This window comes from Marmota monax, unplaced genomic scaffold, assembly GCF_021218885.2.
Source record: "Marmota monax isolate L192 unplaced genomic scaffold, Marmota_monax_Labrador192_F-V1.1 WCK01_AAM20220418_F8-fsc00130, whole genome shotgun sequence".
Taxonomy (NCBI): domain Eukaryota; kingdom Metazoa; phylum Chordata; class Mammalia; order Rodentia; family Sciuridae; genus Marmota; species Marmota monax.
Window position 1 is genome coordinate 416,079 of NW_026693244.1, and position 22,348 is coordinate 438,426.

Sequence of the window (22,348 nt, forward strand, 5' to 3'; positions counted from 1 at the left end):
CAATATTGAATAGGAGTGCAAGAACTGACCCCCTGTATTATTCCCAGATTTAGTTGGAAATGTTCATTCTTTCATGATTAAGTATGACATTAACTATGGGCCAAGCAGGGTGGCACAAACCTGTAATCCCAGTGGCTGGGGAGGCTGAGATAGGAGAATCCCAAGTTCAAAGCCAGCCTCAGCAATGGTGAGGTGCTAAGCAACTTAGTAAGACCCTGTCTTTTATACAAAATAGAGCTGGGGATATGGCTCAGTGCTCAGTGGTGGAGCACCCCTGAGTTCAATCTGCGTCACCAAAAAAAGTATGACGTTAACTATGGGTTTTCATAGATGTCTTTTATTAGGTACTAGAAGTTACTTTCTATGCCTAGTTTAAGTGTGTAGTGTGTGTGTGTGTGTTATTATTAAAGTTGTTGTTTTTTGCCAAACGCTTTTCTTCATTTGTTGAGAGGATCATGTAGTTTCTGTCCTTTAATGTATGAAAATGGAATATTACATTGATAAATTTTGTATGTTACACCAACCTTGCATTCCTAAAGTAAATCCCACTTGGTCGTGTTGCATAATCATTTTCTATGTTGATTGGATTTGGTTTGTTAGTATTTTGTTGAGGATTTTTGCATTATATTCATTAGGTATATTGACCTGAAGAATTTTTTTTTTTTTTTTTTGTGATGTCTCTGTTATCCTTTTCATTGTTTTTTTTTTTTTTTTTCCGGGGGTGGGGGTTCATCCCATACAGCCCTATTCTTGGGACAAGATTCCAAATAAGCCATCTCGGGCAAATGAAAATGTTTGTATCTATCTGAGAAAGAAAGCTATATAATTGTTTGGGGGTTCCCTTGTAGCTTCCTTCCCCATTCCGCAAGCCAACTAATAAAATGTGCTTTTCATATTCCACATCTCATTCATAGAGTTTTGAACATCTTTTTTCATTGCTCTGAATCAAGTTTTATGACTCTCTGGCAAGTCAGCATTTACTCCAAGCGTCACTCACTCCTTGAACAGGCACTTTTGACTCCAGGCACCAACTCACTTCACAACTGTGATTTGCCAGGAGTGGAGTCAGGTATCTTCAGTGATTATTCTCCATTATGCATGGGTGGAACCTTACGCACAGGAAGGTAAGCTGCGAATGTAGTGATATCAGAAGGGAAAACTGAACCCATATAAAGGTGCCACCTTTGGAAGCCTTAGGCATGGGGATGGGTGGCTGGGACGCCGGCCGATTTTAGCAGGGAATGGACCCAGCAGGTGGGCCTGGAACTCCAGTAAGGGCTGGTTGAGGCCGGAGACAGCGCAGACTTTCCTTGTTCCGGCCAGTGGGTGAGGAGAGGGGAAACTTTCCCACGGTTCCGCTTGGCCCAGCGCGGCCCGCGCCTCTCCTGGGTCCACGCAGGGTCAGGGCCCGGCGCCGCCCACGCGGGCCTCGGGTGGGAACCCGCAGAGGCGGAGTGAGCCGGGCAAGCAGCGCAGAGGCACTGAGTCCGAGGCCGCGGGATCGGGACTGCCGGCACAGCCCGAGCGCTTTCCGCGGGGTTTGGCTCCTGTCGCTTCCCGTCTCCCCGAACCGGCATCGCCGCCGCCGGAGCTGCAGCGGCCGCCACCAGGAGTCCTCAACGCCGGGCTGCGGGTGAACCGGAGGGGGCGCCGAGCCGGCGGCTCCGGGAGCGGACGCAGGTAAGGGCCGGAGTCTGGGAGCGGAGCGGGGCGGGGCGCGGCGCGGCGGCAGCACCTCCCGAGGGGCTCGGCCTCGGCTCGACCAGGCGGCTCGGGCCCCCGGGCTGGCCCAGGTGAGGACACGCCGAGGGACTGGGCTGGGACTCGGCGCTGCTGGCCCGGCCTCGCGCCCCGGCCTCAGGTGACGCGGCGCGGTTTAACTTTCGCACCTGAGGCGTCGGAGGCGGCCTCCGGGCGTGCCCCGCCGGCAGGGTGGAATTACGTGGGGTCTGAAACCCGAGCCCTGGCGGCGGGGCGCCGGGGGCGTGGTGAGGAGGCCGTGGCGGGTAGGGTTGGTGGGAGCGGGGTCTGCGCTGAACGCTCTTCAGGTCCGAGGTGAGGAGCGTCCTGCTTAGGGTCAGAGCTCCTGGGGACAGCTGGCGTACACCCCCTTCCAGGTCCGGTGCCCTCTGCTCAGATCCACTTTCTTTTGTCTGGTCCATTTCAGTATTGGTGTTTCAGCTGCTTTTGTTTCAGCCTTGGGTTCTGAGTGTACAGACTTTCTGCTAGGCAGCGGTCATAAGGAAGCTCTGAAATGCATCTGGACGGAGGTGGGAAGAGGGGGTCCTTTGGGGGATAATGCAGTCATTAGCACTAACGTGTAAATATGACCATATTCTTTCCTAGATACTACTCAGTATTTTCTTAGCATCTAATAGTTTTAAGCGTATTCACGAGAGCGTTTATTAGTTAACTTCAAAGGAGCATTATGTAGGCAGGTTACTTATTAGCCCATTTTATAGACCAGACAGCTGAGAGGCACCCAGGTAGAAAAGTGATTATATCAAAACTAAGGAGGAAGCTGTGATTAGCACTTGTTTGACAGAGTTGTCCTTGGTGGTCCAGTCACTCTGTCAGCCTCAAGCAAAATTTAGCACTCAAAAAGTGTCAGTCAGGTACCCATTCTATTTGAATTTACTCATTAATTATTAAAATCCTTCCTTATAAAATAGAGTTGAATGTTTTCAGACTCCTGAAAAAGATCAAAATAATTTTCAGTTATTGAATAGGATCACTAGAGTTGAAATAAGGAGTAAAACTCCTTCCTTTCTTTTGTTAAATCTTTTATTTCCTGTGTAAATATAGTGCTACTGGAAGCCCAAAGATTCTTGGTGGTGATCATAGCAGAGATTCTAAGTGTTCATAAATAAGTAGAATGGAAGAGATGAGCTGCTAGGTATCTGTGAATATAGCAAATTCACTTTGGTCATAAAGAATTGAACATGTAGGAGAACAGTCATTTTAGTGAAAATTAAATTGTACAGTAATTGCATGTGTATTACACTGTTGTGCTTTTTTAATCTCCCCAGAGATATCAGCAATTTACTGGTTTCCCTAGGGTTTGCATTTAAGTAGTTTTGCCATGGATCTTTTATAGCCCCATTTTTCTTTCTCGCTTACACTTTTATGTATTTGGCTTTTCAAAGTGAAGGGTTTTATTCTTCTAAAATTAAAAAAGAATAAAGTTTTCTTTCTTTATAAAAATACAGTTAACTAGAGACACTAAAATCTTAGTGTTTTGAAGACAGATCCCAGCCTCTTTAATAAGTAACTCTCATACATCAAACAGGAATTCTTCCAGCCAAGTATGCAGTGAATTAATAATCATTTTAATAGACCTCTGTAGGATTTTATGACACACCTCCCTGAATAATAATAATAATAATACTTTGTACATATACATGCCTTTTTATCAAGGAGCTAAAAATGATCACTTAAATTTCGCTAACTACCCTAGCACAAATTTTAGGGGACAGTGTGCCTAGACTTCATTGTTGCCTCATGGAATAGACAGTTACTTTCCCTAATATATCACCTCTACTCAGCCATTTAAAAACGAATGATAACCTATCCTTTCTTTCATAGGGATATTTGGAGAATTAATGAAGTAATGTCTAGAAAATAGTTTGAACTTCATGGAAGAAAGTTGCTTTGTGTCTTCAAAGTGTGACCATATAGTCAAAGCATGAGGCTTATTCTGAATGAGAATTGCCTGGCCTATTCAGAAACCTATGGGAAGGGACCAAAACTGACATGGATACCAATTTAAGGCAGTTTGGAATGGATAATATAGACATATGGGTCAACAATATGGATAAATTGGGGACTGTGCTTTTAATGGAAAACTAAGGTTTATCTTTTTAACCAAATTCTGCTCAAATTTTTGGTTTTGACTACTCTAAAATTCCATCTCACTCCAGGCAGCATGGCAGTTATTAAGAATACAAGCAATAATAAGTGTTGGCAAGGATGTGGAGAAAAAGGTACACTCATACATTGCTGGTGGCACTGCAAATTGGTGCAACCACTCTGAAGAGCAATATGGAGATTCCTTTAAAAACTTGGAATGAAACCACCATTTGATCCAGCTACCCCACTCCTCAGTTTATACCCAAAGGACTTAAAATCAGCATACTGTAGTGACACAGCCACATCAATGTTTTTTAGCAGCTCAATACAAAATAGCTAAACTGTGGAACCAACCTAGATGCCCTTCAATAGGTGAATTGCTATAGAAACTGTGGTATATATACATAATGGAATATTACTCAGCAATAAAAGAGAATAAGATTATGGCATTTGCATGTAAGTGGATGGAGTTGGAGAATGTCATGCTAAGCGAAATAAGCCAATCCCAAAAAACCAAAGGCCAAATGTTCTCTCTGTTAAGTGGATGCTGTTCCATAATGGGGGGCGGGAATGGAGGAACTTTGATTGGACAAAGAAGAGAGAGTGGAGGGGAGGGAAGGGGACACAGGGGTAAGAAAGATGGTGGAATGGAATGAGATGGACTTCATTACCCTAGGTACATGTATGACTGCACATATGGTAGAACTCTACATCATATACTACCAGAGAAATGAAAAGCTGTGTTCCATTTGTGTACAATGAACTGAAATGCTATCTGCTGTCATGTGTAACTAATTAGAACAAATTAAAAAAATGAAAAAAAATGGTTTTGAGATAGAATCCGTTGTTTCACACACCATTTGTCTTCTGGGATATACAAAAATTGTATATTCAATATTTATATAGCTGAACCTGCTGGACTTAGAACTCATGAGATTGTAGAGTCAGAAATAAAGCTTCCCCTGCTCAAGTCAAGAATTATACTTCTTGCTAACCAAGCAACCGTACTCTTTCCCATCTTAGCTTTTTGGTTTACTTATTTTCCTTCCTCAAAATACCCTTTTCTCTCTACTCTACCTGACTAATGCTACTTGAATCCTCTCTTATCTTTTACAACCTAGCTGGAAGTATCACTTTCTCCACAAAGCCTTCCCTGACTCCCTATTTCTTGCTTCTTGTTTTCAATTTACTTAATAGTTATATTTGTTATTTACTTTCTGTGATTTTGATTATTTATTTTCATTTTAAACTTTTTGTCCACACACATTTTCATACCCTGAAAAGCACAAACAAATCATGTCCCCTGCCATATATTTCTCCCTTGTACCATATATAGCACCTAGAATAGTAGATATATCAATCATATATATATATATATATATATATATATATATACACACACACACACACATATATATCATATAATAGTAGATATATCATATATATGTATATATATATATATATATATATATATATATGTATTTCAGCTTTGTATATATCAGCTCATAAGATTAGATCTACAGAAGAAATTTGGTACTCATGTATGAGGTGTAATTTGTACTTCATAATTATTTTAAACTGTTCAAATAGAAAAATAGATGGCTCAAGTGAGGTACTTGAGATGAGTTTAATTTAGAAAGATGTATATGGATTAAAATAAACTGACAATGGATGGTGAAGCACCCTAGGGCTAGAAATCATGGGGACAATTTTATCTCTCGGCCTGAAGGGGCAAGAGATGGGGATCATTATTGAAACCCAGAAAAGGTAGCTCTGTGTAGAACATTGTCTAGAATTCCGGCCTGTGATCTCGAAGTTTTGCTTTCTTCTGATTTACTGCAGGTGTTCCCACTGGCAAATCAAATTTGGAGCCAGAAGGCAAATATGTTAGTCAGCTTTTCATGACTGTGATCAAAATACCTGCAAAAATAATTTAGAGGAGGAAAAGTTTATTTTCTTTCATGGTTGGCCAAGTCCATTGCTCCAGGCCCATGATGAGGCAACACATCATGACAGAAGGGCTTGGTAGAGGGAATCTGTTCTGGACATGGCAGCTAGGAAGCAGGGATAGGAGGTGCTCTGAAGATATACCTTTCCAGGACATGCTCCTAGTGACCTACCTCCGCTAGCTACACTCCCCGTGCCTACAGTTAGCATTTAGTCCATTCCAACTAAAACAGACTGATTAGGTAAAAGCTCTCACAATCCAATCATCTCACCTCCTCAGTCATTCCTTCATTAACACAAGAGCTTTGATGGTGGTATGGAGGAGAGACATCACATATCCAAACCATAGGGATCTCTATTACTGCATTCCAAAAGTCAGTCTCCTGGAAATTAGAGCAAGGTAGATGAGCTGGACAGTATATCCAGCTGGGAAAAAAAAATATTCAGCACCATTATCACATCATCCAGAGTGTGTGTTGATTATAGTGTGCAAACTTTTTGTGTTTATTTTGTAAAAGATAAGCCTGTTTTTTTTTCCTAGTGTAATTCCATTACCAACATCCAAGAACACTTTATTTTATGATTGATCATATGAACTGCCACTACTATCCCCTATTTTTTGTGATATTAGCTAGTATAGTATTATTAAATGTTTTCTGAGAGGTTTTTTTTTTTTTTTCCACCTATGGCTTGTACTGTGTATAGAGAGGCTACATAAAACTTAGAATGAACCACATTAGCAAACTATCCCTTTGGTATTCCAACTACATGATTTGTCTGAATCAGAGTTGCTCACTTTTTGTGCCATTTTTAGTCTTGGTATGTGCTGTCTCAATGCAGAATTCTAACTCAAACAGGTTTAGGAAAAATCCTGAGCATCTGTACTTTCTTTCAAAAACTTTCAGCTGTTCCAATGTACAAGGAGAACTCCTTGCACGGGTAGGGGTAGTTATTTTGACGCAAGTGTTGTGGTGGTAACCCCTTTCCCCTCACTATATCTGTTATTTTTTAGCATTTCAGAATTAAATGGAAATCTGAGGCTGCTTTATTACTCTTGAAAGCGAAATAAATATTTTATATTTTTCACATTGACAAATGCCTTAGTTTGACAACAAATGTTGGAGAACATTGAATTATCTTCTTCAGAATCACAAAGGGATATAAAATGTAGTTTCTATTATATTTCCAATAGGATAAAATTTAAGTTTTTTTAAAAAAATATAGACTATTTCAAATATATGTAGAGAATGATATACTAAACACTCATATCTACACTTAGCTTTAAAATCATTAACATCTTACAATTTATTCTGACTTTTTAAGAGAAAAATGCAGATCAGGTGTAAGTCCCCTTAAGTCCCGTTTTCCCATGCATGTTTTTATGGTTTTACTACATATGCATGTATCACTGAACAAAATGTAACATTGTTTCACATGCTTTAAAATGTCTATAACTATACAATATTCAAACTTTAGGTGTATTTCAGCATCTTATTTTTAATCTGCCCAAAATAATTTTGAGTATTTTCTAGATATTCATGGCTTTAATTTATTAACTTTTATTGATATATTTATTATTTTATGAATGAACAAAAATAACTTATCAAATCTATTGATACACACTTTCATTGTTTCCATTTTTTTGCTATTACTACAAAGTGTTGCCAAAATGAACATTCCTATATGATATATTGTTTCTTTATATACCTATAAGCCTAGAAGTAGAACTGCAAATCCCTTACCAAATCTGTACAAATTGTTTTATAAAATGCTCATACTTAGTTATAACTTTCTAGTATCATGGGTGTGAAGTGGTATGTTTTAATTTTAATATTCTTGATTTCTGGAAAGTTCAACACCTTTAATGTGATTGCTGGCCATCTGGGTTTCCTCTTTGAGGAACAGCATTTTCATATCTTTTCTACTGTTGAAAAATTTATGTTGTAGGATTAATTGTACATACTAACCATTTGCCCATATGCACACATTTCTTTCAGTTTTGGGGTGATCTCTTAATTCTGTCTCTTCTTATACTGAAATTAAAAATATTCTCAATATTTCACTTTACCAATCATTATACTCCTTTTTTTGGAACAGTTTTCTGACCCTGCATGTAGTCACACTCTTGGTCTTCCTTAGGTTTGTAGTTTTCTACCTTTCAAAACTTCTTTCTAGATAAAGTAGAGCATACATGAGTAAGTAAAGAAATTAAAATGCCACCTAGTTTCTCTTGGGAATACATAAAATTATTAATTTTTAAAAATGTATATGAGTCTCTCAGTCACCAATTTTTAAAAAAAGTCTCCCAGTTCAAAACTGGCATTCAACTAGTAGCTTCCAATATAGTCTTTTCTCATTTTTCATTAAGTTCTTATATAGATGTAGAATAAAATGAAAACTCACCATTAAATAATGTATTTTATAAATAATATAAAATATGTTTGTGCATATTTATTTATAAAATATATATTTATGTAATGTTTTATCTTTTAGAAGATGTGTCTTTTTAACATACACATAAATATATGCATATATACATATATGTATATAAACATATATATATATATATATATATTCTGAATATCTATATATCTATATAAAATAAATATTCAGAAGGAAATGATCTTCACTAAGAAGCAAATGGCCCTAGGTTGAAAGGAATTTCTCTATATCAGTGCATCTGCATATCCCATCCTTTCCTTGTGATGTAGACTGTTTGATAAATACAGGCTAAGAGGCTTTATTCTGTCCCTGTAGTCAATTCCTTCATACATAGGACCTCGACCAGCCAGCAAATTGGGCAGATATTCCTTTCTACCTTTCAGATACTTCTCTTTAAGGCAGGAATTGATGGGTTATCTTTTACTTCCTGTGATTCCAGAAAATTCTAGGAAGCCACTATGCAGTAGGGGAATTTGTAGCATGTACTACAGACAATCTGGAGACCTGATACATAAAGAACCCTGGTGATGGTACATGAGCAATTACAGTTAGCTTTTTATTATGTTATATCAGTTCCTCTCCCAGGGAAACAGGTAGGCAATAAATGGAATACAAGATGCTGTTCTGAAGAGTAGAGCAGAAAGGGAGAACCAGACTGTTAGGGGAAATAGACTAAATACTCTGTATATAAATAGGCTTTGAACTTAGTTCTAAGCAGGTAGGCAGAAAAGTGAACATGGGTAATTTCTTCAACCTGTATAACAACAAGTCTGGGTAGATCTCTTTGTAATTGAACTTGTATAGGGAAAAAAAGAAATAAGGAATCTAAAATGAAACTTCAGGAATGCTATAGAACAAAGGAAGATTTATTATTGAAAGAAATTATAATGTTACTTTAATTTCACAGCCTGATTGATGGTAGTTTCATGAGTAATATATTTTGTGTCAGTGGTGTTTAGTCTGCTTCAGAGTTTCTGCAGATACTAGAGTATTTAACCTCTCCATTTTTTTTTCTTGTGGGAATTTTGGGGTTCCTTGTAAGATTTTATGTGAGGGCAGTACAATTGCTACTTTGTTAAAGAATGTGATTTTCAAAAAAGTGGCTTTAAAGAAATTTCACAGAATAATTGTTATGAGGGAATCTTCACCAATCACCTTAGAAAGTTTTATTGTAAAACTTTGAGTGTTAGATTTACAAAGAGTCATGACTAACTGTTCATAGTGTAGAAAACTTTAATGTCTGGAAACATTTAAAGAAGGCAAGCGAAACACTACATACTTCAGTGGTCTCTAAGGACTTTACTTAATGAGAAGACAGAAGAAACAACTAGTACAGATGAGATGTTTTAGTATATAAGCCAAATTTTCTTCTTAGAGTAACCATCTAATAATATTCACTGAGTTTCAGGGAGATCTATGCTAAAGGACTCTTTAGAGTAGCTATCTGCAGAAGCAGTTGCTGCCAAGTAGAAGTTTACAAAAACAAACAATAAATGACAGTATATTGTATATGTCTTGATATGGATTTCAAAAGAAAAGATGAAAAGTACAGAAAAGCAAAACAAAGTTTAAAAGTGAAAAAGACCACCAACATTCATATGATAAGATAGCGATGTATGCAGTTTTGTGAACTCTGTGAATTTATTGGACACTTTTATTTTTAGGATGGCTAAAGGAGAGTACATCTGATATCATGTGAAAGCTGATCAAGACTGAATATAAAATCATGAAGTTTCACCTTGGAACTGGTTGCTGCTTCCATGTTCTCCTTTTCTTGTTGTGGCCAGCTAGGGGCAGATCATGGACAGCTGCCTGGTCAGCAGAGGACAGAGAAGCCCTTGAAGAGAGCAGGGAATAATGATCTATTTTATATTTTCAAGGTTTATACCTTCAGTATAGAGAATAAAATGCTTCAAGTTTTCATAAGTAAAACCTTGATGACTAGACCCACAATTTCTATTGTTGAGATCTCATATTTGCTTACTGTTTATAATGTGTATAATACAAAAAAATTTATAATAGAAATTCTCCTACATTTTACCTTTTGAAAGAGCTGGCAAGGAAGTATTTGTCCTCAAAAAAGGTCCCATACTACACTTACAATACAGATGAGTTCATCTCCAAAATTACAAAATCCATGAGGAAATGATTGAATGTGATGGACACAACTGAGAGGAAATTTATATCCTTAGAAAATTTATGTGAACTCACAGCTTTGTAAGTTGGATCCATTTACATGTCTTTAGCAAACCATCCCATATTCAAACCCCCTGATTAGACATTTCAAACCTTAATATATCCAAAAACTAAACTCTTGGATCTACCTCTTCTGTTCTACCCACAGGTTTCTCTGTATCAGTCAACATCCATCCCATCCTTACAGTTGGTTCATGACAAAAAACATTGTGCCCTTTTTACTTCTCTTAGTTAGACTCCACATCCTATTGATCTGGAAATTCTGTTGATATACCTTTTATATATATCCAGTATTGATAGATATTTACTACCTTCCCTGCTGTCACCCTGTTCAAAGCCTTGTCTTGGTTGTATTTCTGTAGCAATGTTTTTCCGTCATAGTTGAGTGTGTCTGATAAAATAGCTAGTAGTTTTCATTACCATTTAAATTCAGCATTTTATTTAAAACAAAATCTAGTAATCCATTTTGAAAGTGTTACCCTATTCCATTTTCCTTTGTAATTTTAAGTAATAATGAATACCATTAAGGTTTTACTAGGGAGGGGGCAGAATCTTATAAAAGCACATTGTGAACTACGGCAAGCATTTTGATTAAGCCAGACTCATATGACAATACAAATCATAATTTAATCTCTGAATTGGATGTTTTCCTTATGTGATTCAGCTTGATATACAGTTTGGCTCATAGGTGAATTTAAATGAAATGTATAATGTGGTTTATACCTGATATGTTTGAGATTCCTTTCAGTGCCCAAAAGAAAGAATAGTAGCTCTAGTTACCTCTGATTCAATTCAGCAACATATATAGTCACATATAGTATATCTGTAGTATTCCAGGGATCATAAAGACTTTTTTTAATGGTATTGGGAATTGAACTCATGGGCACTTGACACCAAGCCACATCCCCAACCCTACTTTGTATTATATTTAGAGACAGGGTCTCACTGAGTTGCTTAGCACCTTGCTGTTGCTGAGGCTGGCTTTGAACTTGTGATCCTCCTGTCTCAGCCTCTTGAGCTGCTGGGATTACAGGTGTGCCCCACCACCAGTATCATAAAGACTTGAGATACTGCTTACACCCTTCTTCTGAGAGTTTATAAGTAGAGGAAGAAATAGATGTATACATTGGTTTGATACATAGTGGCTCAGTGACATAAGTACTAAAAGAAGCTTAGGGCAGATGAACCCAAAGGTAAAGACCATTGAGGTAAAATAGAACAAACAGTAAAAGTGCTAGGAGCTTAAAACCCTCTTTTGGGGGAAGCTGGTAGGATAAATAAGTAAACTAACCTAAGTCCCTTGGTTTCATAGTCATTGCTTTATGTATTGGGAGATACATAAAAGATACTTCTTTTTTGTTTCCATTATTTAGCAATGTTTTGGGAGCCAAAAATATTTTCGAGGTAACCTAGTGAACTGCTCTATATCCAAAAAGAGTCACTCTGTCATTGTTCCTTTGACCTGAAGATAAAAGCATATGAAGCCAGGTCAGTGTGCTTATTTGGGCTATCATCTTCTGATATGCATCTTTTCTTGATTATTGGTCATCAAAAACAATATATCCATTTAATAAAAGTAAGACAGTATTTATTAACTTTTGGTTAAAGCCATGTTTTCTAGTGTATTATTTTACTTAAATAATATTAATAATATTCACTAAATAATATTAACTTAAACATATTTCACTTAAATATATTTTAGCCCTTATCTCTTCTTCTAAGCAGTCAGCCTGAGAAGTATATGGGGAAAGAAGGCTTCATTTGACCCCAGGCTCAAGCTTTCACTTAGATGTTTCCCTTTTCATCTACTCTCTCCCATCTAACTGTCTTAGAGCCTCCTTTACCCACTTATGTGCTTTCACAGTACATATCTATATTATTCTTTGTATTCACTGACAAAATAGTTAGCAAATCTACTGGATGAATCAATATTTGTAACCTTAAAATACAACTTAAAATTAACTGGAAAGGGCTGGGGTTGTGGCACAGTGGTAGAGCCCTTGCCTAGCACATGTGAGGCACTGGGTTTGATCCTCAGCATCACATAAAAGTGAAATAAAATAAAGTTATTGTGTCCAGCTACAACTAAAAATATTTTTAAAAAATTAACTGGAAAAAAATCACTTGACTTGATTTTCTTTATTCCTTTTTCTTATTTGTTCTGTTTGGTCTAATTAGAAATAGTGTTGGCATCTTTATTAGAGTGATATTTAGATGTTTCCTGTATTGCTTAAGAATTTACAAAAATAGTGAGGCATGGTGGATTGGTGCATTCTTGTAGTCCCAGCTACTTTGGAGGCTGAGGTGGGAGTACTGTTTGAGACCAACTTAGGCAAAATGGCAAGATCCTATTTCAGAAAAAAAAAAAATCTTCAAAAATGACTGGAACTGTTCCTTGGAATAAAAGCATGTAGTGTCATCATATATAGTGATTTCTAAGAGTCGTGTATAAATACAAATACATATGCACCTTTTGGAAATGTATATTTCAGTATTATATACAACTTTATTAATTTTGTATGTGATTTCTTTTATTTTCAGCATAAAAGGTAGTATGTGAGAAGTGAGTATATGGGTCCTACTATCAATTTCACTCATCTTTAAAATTTATTCCTCCTTTACCAAAGGATAGTATCAGTTAAAATGGACACATCTATAACCAGGATATAGAACTTGCAAAATGTTTGTGTTGCTTAAGTGCTATTTTACAATTCCTGAAGGAGTGACTTAATCTGAAAGATAGCAGAGGGCTTTCAAGACTAAGTACTTGAGTTGTGGTGTGTGTGTGTGTGTGTGTGTTTGGAGTGTGGGGGAATAGGCAATTTAGGAAGTGGTACTCATTCCAGCAGCTCAGTAGACTGCGAGAGGAGGATCACAAGTTTACAGCCAGCCTCAGTAACTTAGCAAGGCCCTAAGCACCTTGGCAAGACCCTGGCTGGCTTGCTTAAGTGCTCCTGGGTTCAATACCCATCTACCCCTGAAAAAAAAAAAAAAGTGGTGCTCAGCTTCAGTTGAAGTGTGTAGCTTAAGAATCAGGGTAGGAAGCATCTGGTTATTACTATAGTGTCAGAGTCCTATTAATTTTTCTTATTATGTCTGGGTATCAATTGCATAATGCCTAAGAACTCATCAATGCCTGGGAAGGCAGAAATAGAAATAAGGATGGTGAGAAGTAGATAGATGGAGATAAAGTAGTTCTGTATTGAAATATTTTTAATCAACAAAATTGGTTACTTTTAAAGAAAAATGTTTATGAATGTGAACACCAAAGTATGTAGACCTATTTAAACTTTATCATTTTCAAACTCAGAACTATATAACAGCAATGATTATTGAAGAATCCTGGATTATAAGGTAGCTTTCACTAAATAATATATGTGCAAGAAATATTGAACTAAAGAAGGCATGTAAATTCCACAGGAATCTAGTTTTAACTTTAAAAAGCTATTTTCATTTCTACTTAACATAGGATTACTTTTTTTATCCTGATGCATTTTTAAATGATTCAGAAACAAATCTAGAAGTTTGTGTTTTTTAAAACTCACTCATTTTTATCTTTGCTTCACATAACACTGATTGCAAAGTTGTTAGTACTTCTTTGCTGTGGCCTGCTTGGATTTGAGTTATTTTTATTTCAGTTATTCTGTGCTCAGGAGGAGGATTCAACATTAGCAAGAAATACTGACATGCTATCAATTTTATAAAATAATCAATGTCAGTGCAGGTCATTCCCAACAGTTATTACATATGATGTTATGTCCATGTGAACAGTCACTGGTTCCTAAGTCCACTTCTACAAAGCAGTTATGAATTACTTCGAAGGTTCCTGTGTACTACATAATAATATTTCCCTTACTTTAATAAATGCTATTTGTTAATATTTATAAAAGGGATATTTCTTCCCATTTTATGGGACATAACTTCCAGTAATACAACCTCCAGGTAATTGAATATGCCACAGTCTAATGGCTACAAATGTATCATGGTGCTCATGAATTAAAAAAAAAAAAAAGTAGATACACATTTTAAATTTAAGATGGTAATTTAAGTTTAAGAGAAAAAAAAAGAATGAAGCCGAACACAGTGGTATGCATCATGACTCAAGAGGCTGAGGCAGGAGAATCACAAATTTAAAGCCAGCTTGGGGAACTTAATGAGACCATGTAGTTCAGAAGTAGAGTGCTTGTGTGGCATGTGGGACCCTGGGTTCAATCCCCAGCACTGAAAAAGAAAAAGAAAAACACCAAAATTTAGAAATAATATTGGTCTGATGGTCTGAGTTGGCTAAATCATTTAAGCATTTTATTTTCCACATAGGTGTGCATTGCTTTTTTCATACATTTACTCCTTTATCTCACTTGGCTTTTTATCTTATCACAGTTTTAAAGAAATACTGATAAATGATGAAGGAATTCCAAATTCTTTGGTCATTTCACTTTTTGATTTTTTTTTTTTTTGGTCATTGTTCACAGGTGATTTTTTTCTTTTTGAGAAATTCCAAATTTAATATTTTTCTCCTTTATGCCATGATGTTATTTTATACATGAAGTATAATAGAAAAGACACACAACAAAACATGGGTATTATACTAATGTCCAAATTGAGAGGACTGGTATGGGTTCTGTATGTACCATTATGAACTGAATTGTACACAACCCCCCATCCATATATTCAAGTCCTAACTCCTGATGTTACTATATTTGAAGATAAAGCCTTTAAGGAGATAATTAAAGTTAAATGCATTTTTAAAAGTGGACCATTATCCAATATGACTAATGTCATAATTAGGAGGAGGAGGAGGAGCCACCACCAAAACAGGTGTTCAAAGAAAAGCCATGTGAGGTCCCACCTAACCAGAAGGCAGCCAATTCTAGGGCAGGAAGAGACACCTCACCAGAAATAAATCCTGTCAGTAGCTTGATCTTGAACTTTCATACTTAAACTGTGAGAAAATGATTTTCTTCTTTTTGGTATAATCCACTTAATCTATGGTATTGGGTTATGGCAACCTGAGAACAATAATTCAGATTTTGGTACTGTGAACTGGGATTCTGCTGTAATGAGGACCTAAAAATATGGAAATGTCTTTATAATTAAATGATGTGTGGCGGCTATAAGAATTTGATGCATCTGTTAAGGAAAAATTTAGATTGCCTTCAGGGAATTTTTTGGTAGAAATAAGGAATTAAAGGTGATTCTGGTCTATTTTTACTATATAAACTAGTAAAATTACATTGAGGGTAGGGTGTCTTTTGGCTGATTAATAAAATACTGAAAGTATTGAATGTAAACCTGAAAGTTGAATTTAAACATTTTATGCCATGAATATTTTAATTTAGGAAAATAATGTAATTGAAATAAAAATCATCTTAATGAACAAATAGTTATTCAACACCTTCTACGTAGTAAGGGAAAATAAATTCTACATCAAAGGGTATGAGTGTATGTGTGTGTGTGTATGTAGTATTATGTAAGTATTGTTTACTCAGACATTTTCTCATCAGTGCCTCAGCATAAGGGAACATGCTTGCTTACCATCATGATTATAGTTTCTAACAAAATGGAAACATTGTCAGCCTAAGAAAGAAAAATGGTATCATGTATAACAGGCTGTTAGTTTATTTTACACTGATAACCATTCCAATCCTTAGACCTCTTATTTACTTTTCTTCTTCTATTATCTAGGAGTTCTGACACAACTAGATAGTAGAGCAAATACTAAGCATCATTGTTTTTTTCCTGATTTTCATGGAATGCTTGCAAAGTTTCACCATTCGGTAGTTTCGTTGCTAGAGTTTTTGATAAACTCCCTCTATCAGGTTAAGGAAGTTTCCTTCCTTTTCTTGAGTATTTAAATGTTCTTTTTTTTACTCACAATTAAGCTTCATACTGATGTTGTCATTGCATCTTTAAGGATGAGCATGAGTCTTTTCTAGTGTATTGAATATATTGAATAGATTTCTTTTATAATTTTGAATCATCTTTGAATTACTGAATATAACTTTTCTTGTTCAAAATTTATTGTTATTTTAATTTATTTATGGAGTCTGCTGGCTAATATATTATTTAAGATTTTAGCATCTATAAATAGGTCTATATTTTTTTTATTCTTGTCTGGTTTTATATTTGCTTGTCAAATTATATATTTTTATATATTTTCTATGTCAAAGTCATACTAACTTTATACAATTATCTTAAGGGCTTCCCATTCTTGGCAAAATTTTCCTGTTATACCATTTGTGCCAATATGTCTTCCAATTTTGTGGGGGTTGGGGGTTGGATAAATTACTTGAGTTGTATTTCAGTTTTTAAAATTATTTTGGTTTAGTTGGGTGCAGTGGTACATGCCTGTAGTTCCAGTGATTCAGGAAGCTGAGGCAGAAGAATCTCACATTCTAGGTCAGCCTTGGCAATTTAGTGAGACCCTATCTCAAAATTAAAAGGACTAGGGATGTAGCTCAGTGGCAATAAGACTTGCATAATTCACTTTTTTGCACCAAGTAGCTATTTTAAAAATGTGGTCTGTGAAACCTGCTGTCTCCAAGACCCATTCAGAAATCATTCTTTTGGTAATATCAGGATATTATTTGTCTTTTTCACTGTGGTGACATTTGCACTAATAATATAAAAACAGTAATGGGAGAAACTATTGGTCCCTTAGCTAAATCAAGACAGTGGCAGTGAACTACACTAGTGATCATTTTATTCTATACTGCTACACACGTTCAGTTAAGAATGTTGAAACAACATTTATTGAAACAAATATTACAGATTTTGTTAAATTTTAACTCTTTAATACATGTCTTTTAGGTCTTTTTTGTGGAAAAAAAGGCAAAAACATATAAAGTACCTCTGCAATCTGCCAAAAATCTGTTGAGTCTTGAGGAAAAGCCCTGCTCTATTGTTTTAGTTGAGAGCTGAGCCAGTGTGGCACCGTTTTTTGTTTCAAATCATTTTTTACTTGAAAGATTGATATGTATTCAGATGTAATACTTCATAGTATTTGTTACAAGTGATAAATTGGAACTTTAAGTGAAAATTAGTATTTTTAAAACCTTGTATTCACCACTTTGACCTTGGCTACTGCCCAATAATTAAAAAATTTTTTTTTTGCTGAGGTTGATGGTAATATTAACAAATGTCATTTTTTTTCTAATTTTCCTCATTTTTTATTGGTGTGTTGTAATTGTATATAATGGGAAAATATGTTATGTATTCATAAATGCACACAGTATAATGATATAATTTGAACAATATCATTTTTCGGTATTTTCTTCTTTCTTTCTTTCCCTTGGTTCCTTTTCTCTAATGATCTCATGGGATTCAGTAATCCCACATTTCTTTTCCTTTTTCCTCTCTAGCTGCCACATATGAGAGAAAACATATGACCCTAGATTTTGAGAGTTTGACTTACCTCACTTAACATAAAGTTCTCAAGTTCCATCCATTTTCCTGAAAATGACATAATTTCATTCTTTTTTATTGCTTGGTAAAATCAATTGTTTATATTTACCACATTTTCTTTATCTGTTTCTTTATCTGTTTATCCATTGACAGACACCTAGACTGGTTCTTTAGTTTAGCTATTGTGAATTGTGCTACTGTAAACATGGGCATGCAGGTATTGCTATATAGTATGCTGGTTTAGATTCTATAGAATAAATGCCAAGGAGTGATATAACTGGGCCATATGGGGGTTCCATCCCTGGTCTTCTGAGGGAGCTTCATACTGATTTCCATAGTGGTTGTACTAATCCCACCAACAGTGTAAATGTGTTCCTTTTTCACCGCATTCTCTCTAGAATTTATTGTTGTTTGTATTCTTGATGGATGCTATTCTGAGTGAGATGAAATCTCAGTGTGTTTTTGAGTTTTCTTTCCCTAATTGCTAAATATGTTCAACATTTTATTCATCTATCTGTTGGCCATTTGCATTTCTTTTTTTAGAAGAGTCTGTTTAGTTCATTTGCTCACTTATTAATTGTGTTATTTAACTTTTCTTTGTGGGGTCTTTTTTTTTTTTTTTTTTTTGAGTTTTTTTATATTCCGAATCTTAATTCTTTGTCAGAAGAGTAGCTAGCAAAGATTTTTCTCCATTTGATATGTTCTCGCTTCATATTCTTAATTGTTTCCTTTGCTGTTCAGAGATTTTAAATTTGATGCCATTCCAGTTATTAGTTCTTGGTATTATTTCCTGAGTTTTAGGGGTCCTACTGAGAAAGCCATTATCTGCACCTATATGTTGTGTTACCCTACATTTTTTAGGATTTGCATAGTTTCTGGTCTAATTTCTAGGTCTTTGATCCACTTTAAGTTGACTTTTTGTACAGGGTGAGAGATAAGAATTTAATGTCATTCTTCCTCATATGGATAACCCATTATCCCAGTACTATTTGTTAAAAGACTATCTTTTTGCCAGTGTGTATGTTTTTAGCATCTTTGTGAAGGATCATATGATTTTATCTGTGTGTTTTTGTCTCTGTGTCTTCTATTCTGTTTCAATGGACCATGTTTCTGTTTTTTTATGCCAGCACCATGCTCATTTTGTAGTATAATTTGAAGTCAGGTATTATGATGACCCTAGCATTGCTTTTTTGGCTTAGGATTGCTTTTGTTATTCTGGGTCTTTTATTCTTCCAAATGAAATTTAGGACTGTTTTTTTCTACTTCTATGAAGAATGTCATTGATATCTTAAAGGGGATTGCATTAAAAATGATTGCTTTTGGGAGTATGGCCATTTTAACAATATTAGTTCTGCCTATCCACGAACATGGAAGGTTTTTCCATCTTCTTGTGTCTTCATGAATTTTTTCTTCAGTGTTCAATAGTTTTTCTTTTTTGGAATCAACTTAATGAAAGAGGTGAAAGACCTCTACAATGAAAACTACAGAATGCTAAAGAAAGAAATTAAAGAAGACCTAAGAAGATGGAAAGATCTACCTTGTTCTTGGGTAGGCAGAATTAATATTGTCAAAATGAACATACTAACAAAAGCACTATACATATTTAATGCAATTCCAATCAAAATCCCAATGACATTCCTCATAGAAATAGAAAAAGCAGTCATGAAATTCATCTGGAAAAATAAGAGAACCAGAATAGCTAAAGCAATCCTTAGCAAGAAGAATGAAGCAGATGGCATCACTATACCAGACCTTAAACTATACTATAAAGCAATAGTAACAAAAACAGCATGGTATTGGCACCAAAATAGACTTGTAGACCAATGGTACAGAATAGAGGACACAGAGACTAACCCACATAATTACAGTTATATTTTCAAAGGCACCAAAAATGTACATTGGAGAAAAGACAGACTCTTCAACAAATGGTACTGGGAAAACTGGAAATTCATATGCAACAAAATGAAATTAAACTCCTGTCTCTCACCATGCACAAAACTCAACTCAAAATGGATCAAGGACCTAGGAATTAAACCAGAGACCCTGAACCTAATAGAATAAAAAGTAGACCCAAGTCTCCATCATGTGGGATTAGGACCCAACTTCCTCAATAAGACTTCTATAGCACAAGAATTAATATCAAGAATCAATAAATGGGATGGTTTCAAACTAAAAAGCTTCTTTTCAGCAAAAGAAACAATCAGTGAGGTGAATACAGAGCCAGCTAATTGGGAACAAATTCTTACCCCATGCATGTCAGATAGAGCACTGATCTCTAGAATATATAAAGAACTCAAAAATCTTAACACCACAAAACAAAATAACAAAATAAATAAATAACCCAATCAATAAATGGGCCAAGGAACTTCTCAGAAGAGGATATACAATCAATCAACAAATATATGAAAAAATGTTCAACATCTCTAGCAATTAGAGAAATACAAATCAAAACTACTCTAAGATTTCATCTCACTTAAGTCAGAATGGCAGCTATTAAGAATTCAAACAACAATAGGTGTTAGGGAGGATGTAGACACACTCATACATTGCTGGTGGGAATGCAAATTGGTGCAGCCAATATGGAAAGCAGTATGGAGAATCCTTGGAAAACTGGGAATGGTACTACCATTTTTTTTTTTTTTTTTTTTTTTACTCAGCTTTCCCACTCTTCAGTCTATTCCCAAAGGACTTAAAAACAGCCTGCTACAGGGACACAGCCACATCAATGTTTTTAGCAGCACAATTCACAATAGCTAAATTGTGGAACCAACCTAGATACCCTTCAGTATATGAATGGATAAACAAAAATGTGAGATACACACACACACACAATGGAATATTACTCAGCATTAAAAGAGAATAAAATCATGGTATTTGCATGTAAACGAATGAAGCTGGAGAATATAATGCTAAGTGAAGTTAGCCAATCCCCAAAAGCCGAATGCTGAATGATTTCTCTGATTTAAGGATGCTGATCCATACTATGATGTGCGGGTGGGGGTGGGAGGATTAAATGAACTCTATATAGGACAGAGAGGAAAAGGGGAGGGAGGGGAAGGGAGAGGGATAGGGGTAGGAAAGATGGTGGAATGTGATGGTCACATATTAATTCTGCCTATCCATGAACATGGAAGGTACTGTGTATAAAGTATGTGATGGTACCCTAAGTACATGTATAAAGACATGAAGGATGTGACTCTACTTTGTGTACAACCAGAGATATGAAAAGTTGTACTCTATATGTATAATATGAATTGTAATGCATTCTGTTGTCATATATAACAAATAAAAATTTTAAAAAAGATGGACACAATACCTTTATTTTATTTATTTAATAAAGGATAAAACCCAGTGCCCCATGCATGGAAGGCAAGTGCTTTACCACTGAGTCACAACTCCAGCCCCTGTGTTCTATAGTTTTTATTGTAGATCTTTCACCACCTTGGTTAGATTTATTCCTAGTTATTTTATTTTATTGGAGGCTATTGTGAATGAGATTGCTTCCTGATTTCTTTCTCAGCAGATTGATTACTGGAGTATTGGAAAGATTTATTTTTGTGTATTGATTTTGTAAACTGCTACTTTGCCTAATTTGTGCATCTCTTGGGATGGATCTCTCTTCCACTCTTAAGTGTGAGCCGTTTTAGGGCACAGTATTCTCTTGCCAAAGTGTTCAGGATATCAGGTTGTTATGAATTTTTCAATATATTTCCAAGTAGGTTTTGTAGTATAGTTTTCCTACTAGTTCTTTGGTGATGATTAATATATTTTTATACAGTGTATATTGTGTCAGAGCTTTAGGATTCTACTTTTTCTATAGGGGTCCATCTAGTAGACCTGGCAGTTGTGTTGTATATAGCAGGGTATATGGGGTTCACCTTCTGTGTTTACTCTTCTTAACAACTCTGTAATTATCAAAGGTTGTGAGGGTGATCTAGATTGAGACCCCTCCTAGTTATGGTATTCATAGCTTTTGTGTTAATCTGTTTTTGCTGTAGGAGTGGATGCCCATGAGTGGGACCTAGAAACCCCCCTTAGCCGATCCTTCTTGGGACTTGGTCATTAATTTGGGGTTTTTGTCTTTTCTATTACTTGTATTAAATTATTGCTGAAGTTTAAGTATGATTAATTTGTGTGTGTCTGGAGCAAGGTGTATTGTCTTTTGGCTTGGTTTAGCTCAGCAGTAGTTTCTACTCAGTGAATTTAAGAGTGTCCCAGTAGATTCCCAGCACCTTACTGAGAAGCAGTATTTTCAGTGATTGAATCCTGAGTCATGGGGCAACTAGAAATGCAGCCTTCTTCTAATCTGCCATCTTAAATCTCATTTTTTTCCAATATTATACCAATGACATGTTTTAGTGTTTGATATATCTCAGCAAAACATTGTTTTACAAATTCCCAGTGCATTCAGAAAATGAAATGCCAGAAAGGAACATCAGTGTAAGTAGGTAGGGAAGTACAGTATGAGGAAAAATGTATGCAAGCAAGGTTAAGAAAATTAAACAGTTAT

At 35.8% G+C, this 22,348-nt stretch overlaps 1 protein-coding gene across 3 annotated transcripts in view; it reads left to right on the forward strand.

Annotated features, from left to right (window-relative positions):
- Positions 1 to 991: 991 nt before the first annotated feature.
- Positions 992 to 22,348, forward strand: part of Rnf180 (ring finger protein 180) — a 217,670-nt gene continuing 196,313 nt past the window's right edge. For 2 of the 3 annotated variants that reach the window (XM_046456113.2, XM_058583067.1), the window contains exon 1: positions 1,143 to 1,680. Coding sequence is in view for 1 of the 3 variants with exons in the window: in XM_058583066.1 (XP_058439049.1) it covers positions 1,095 to 1,124 (30 nt within the window). In the remaining 2 variants the exon portion in view is untranslated. The other variant, XM_058583066.1, reaches the window with a different exon arrangement.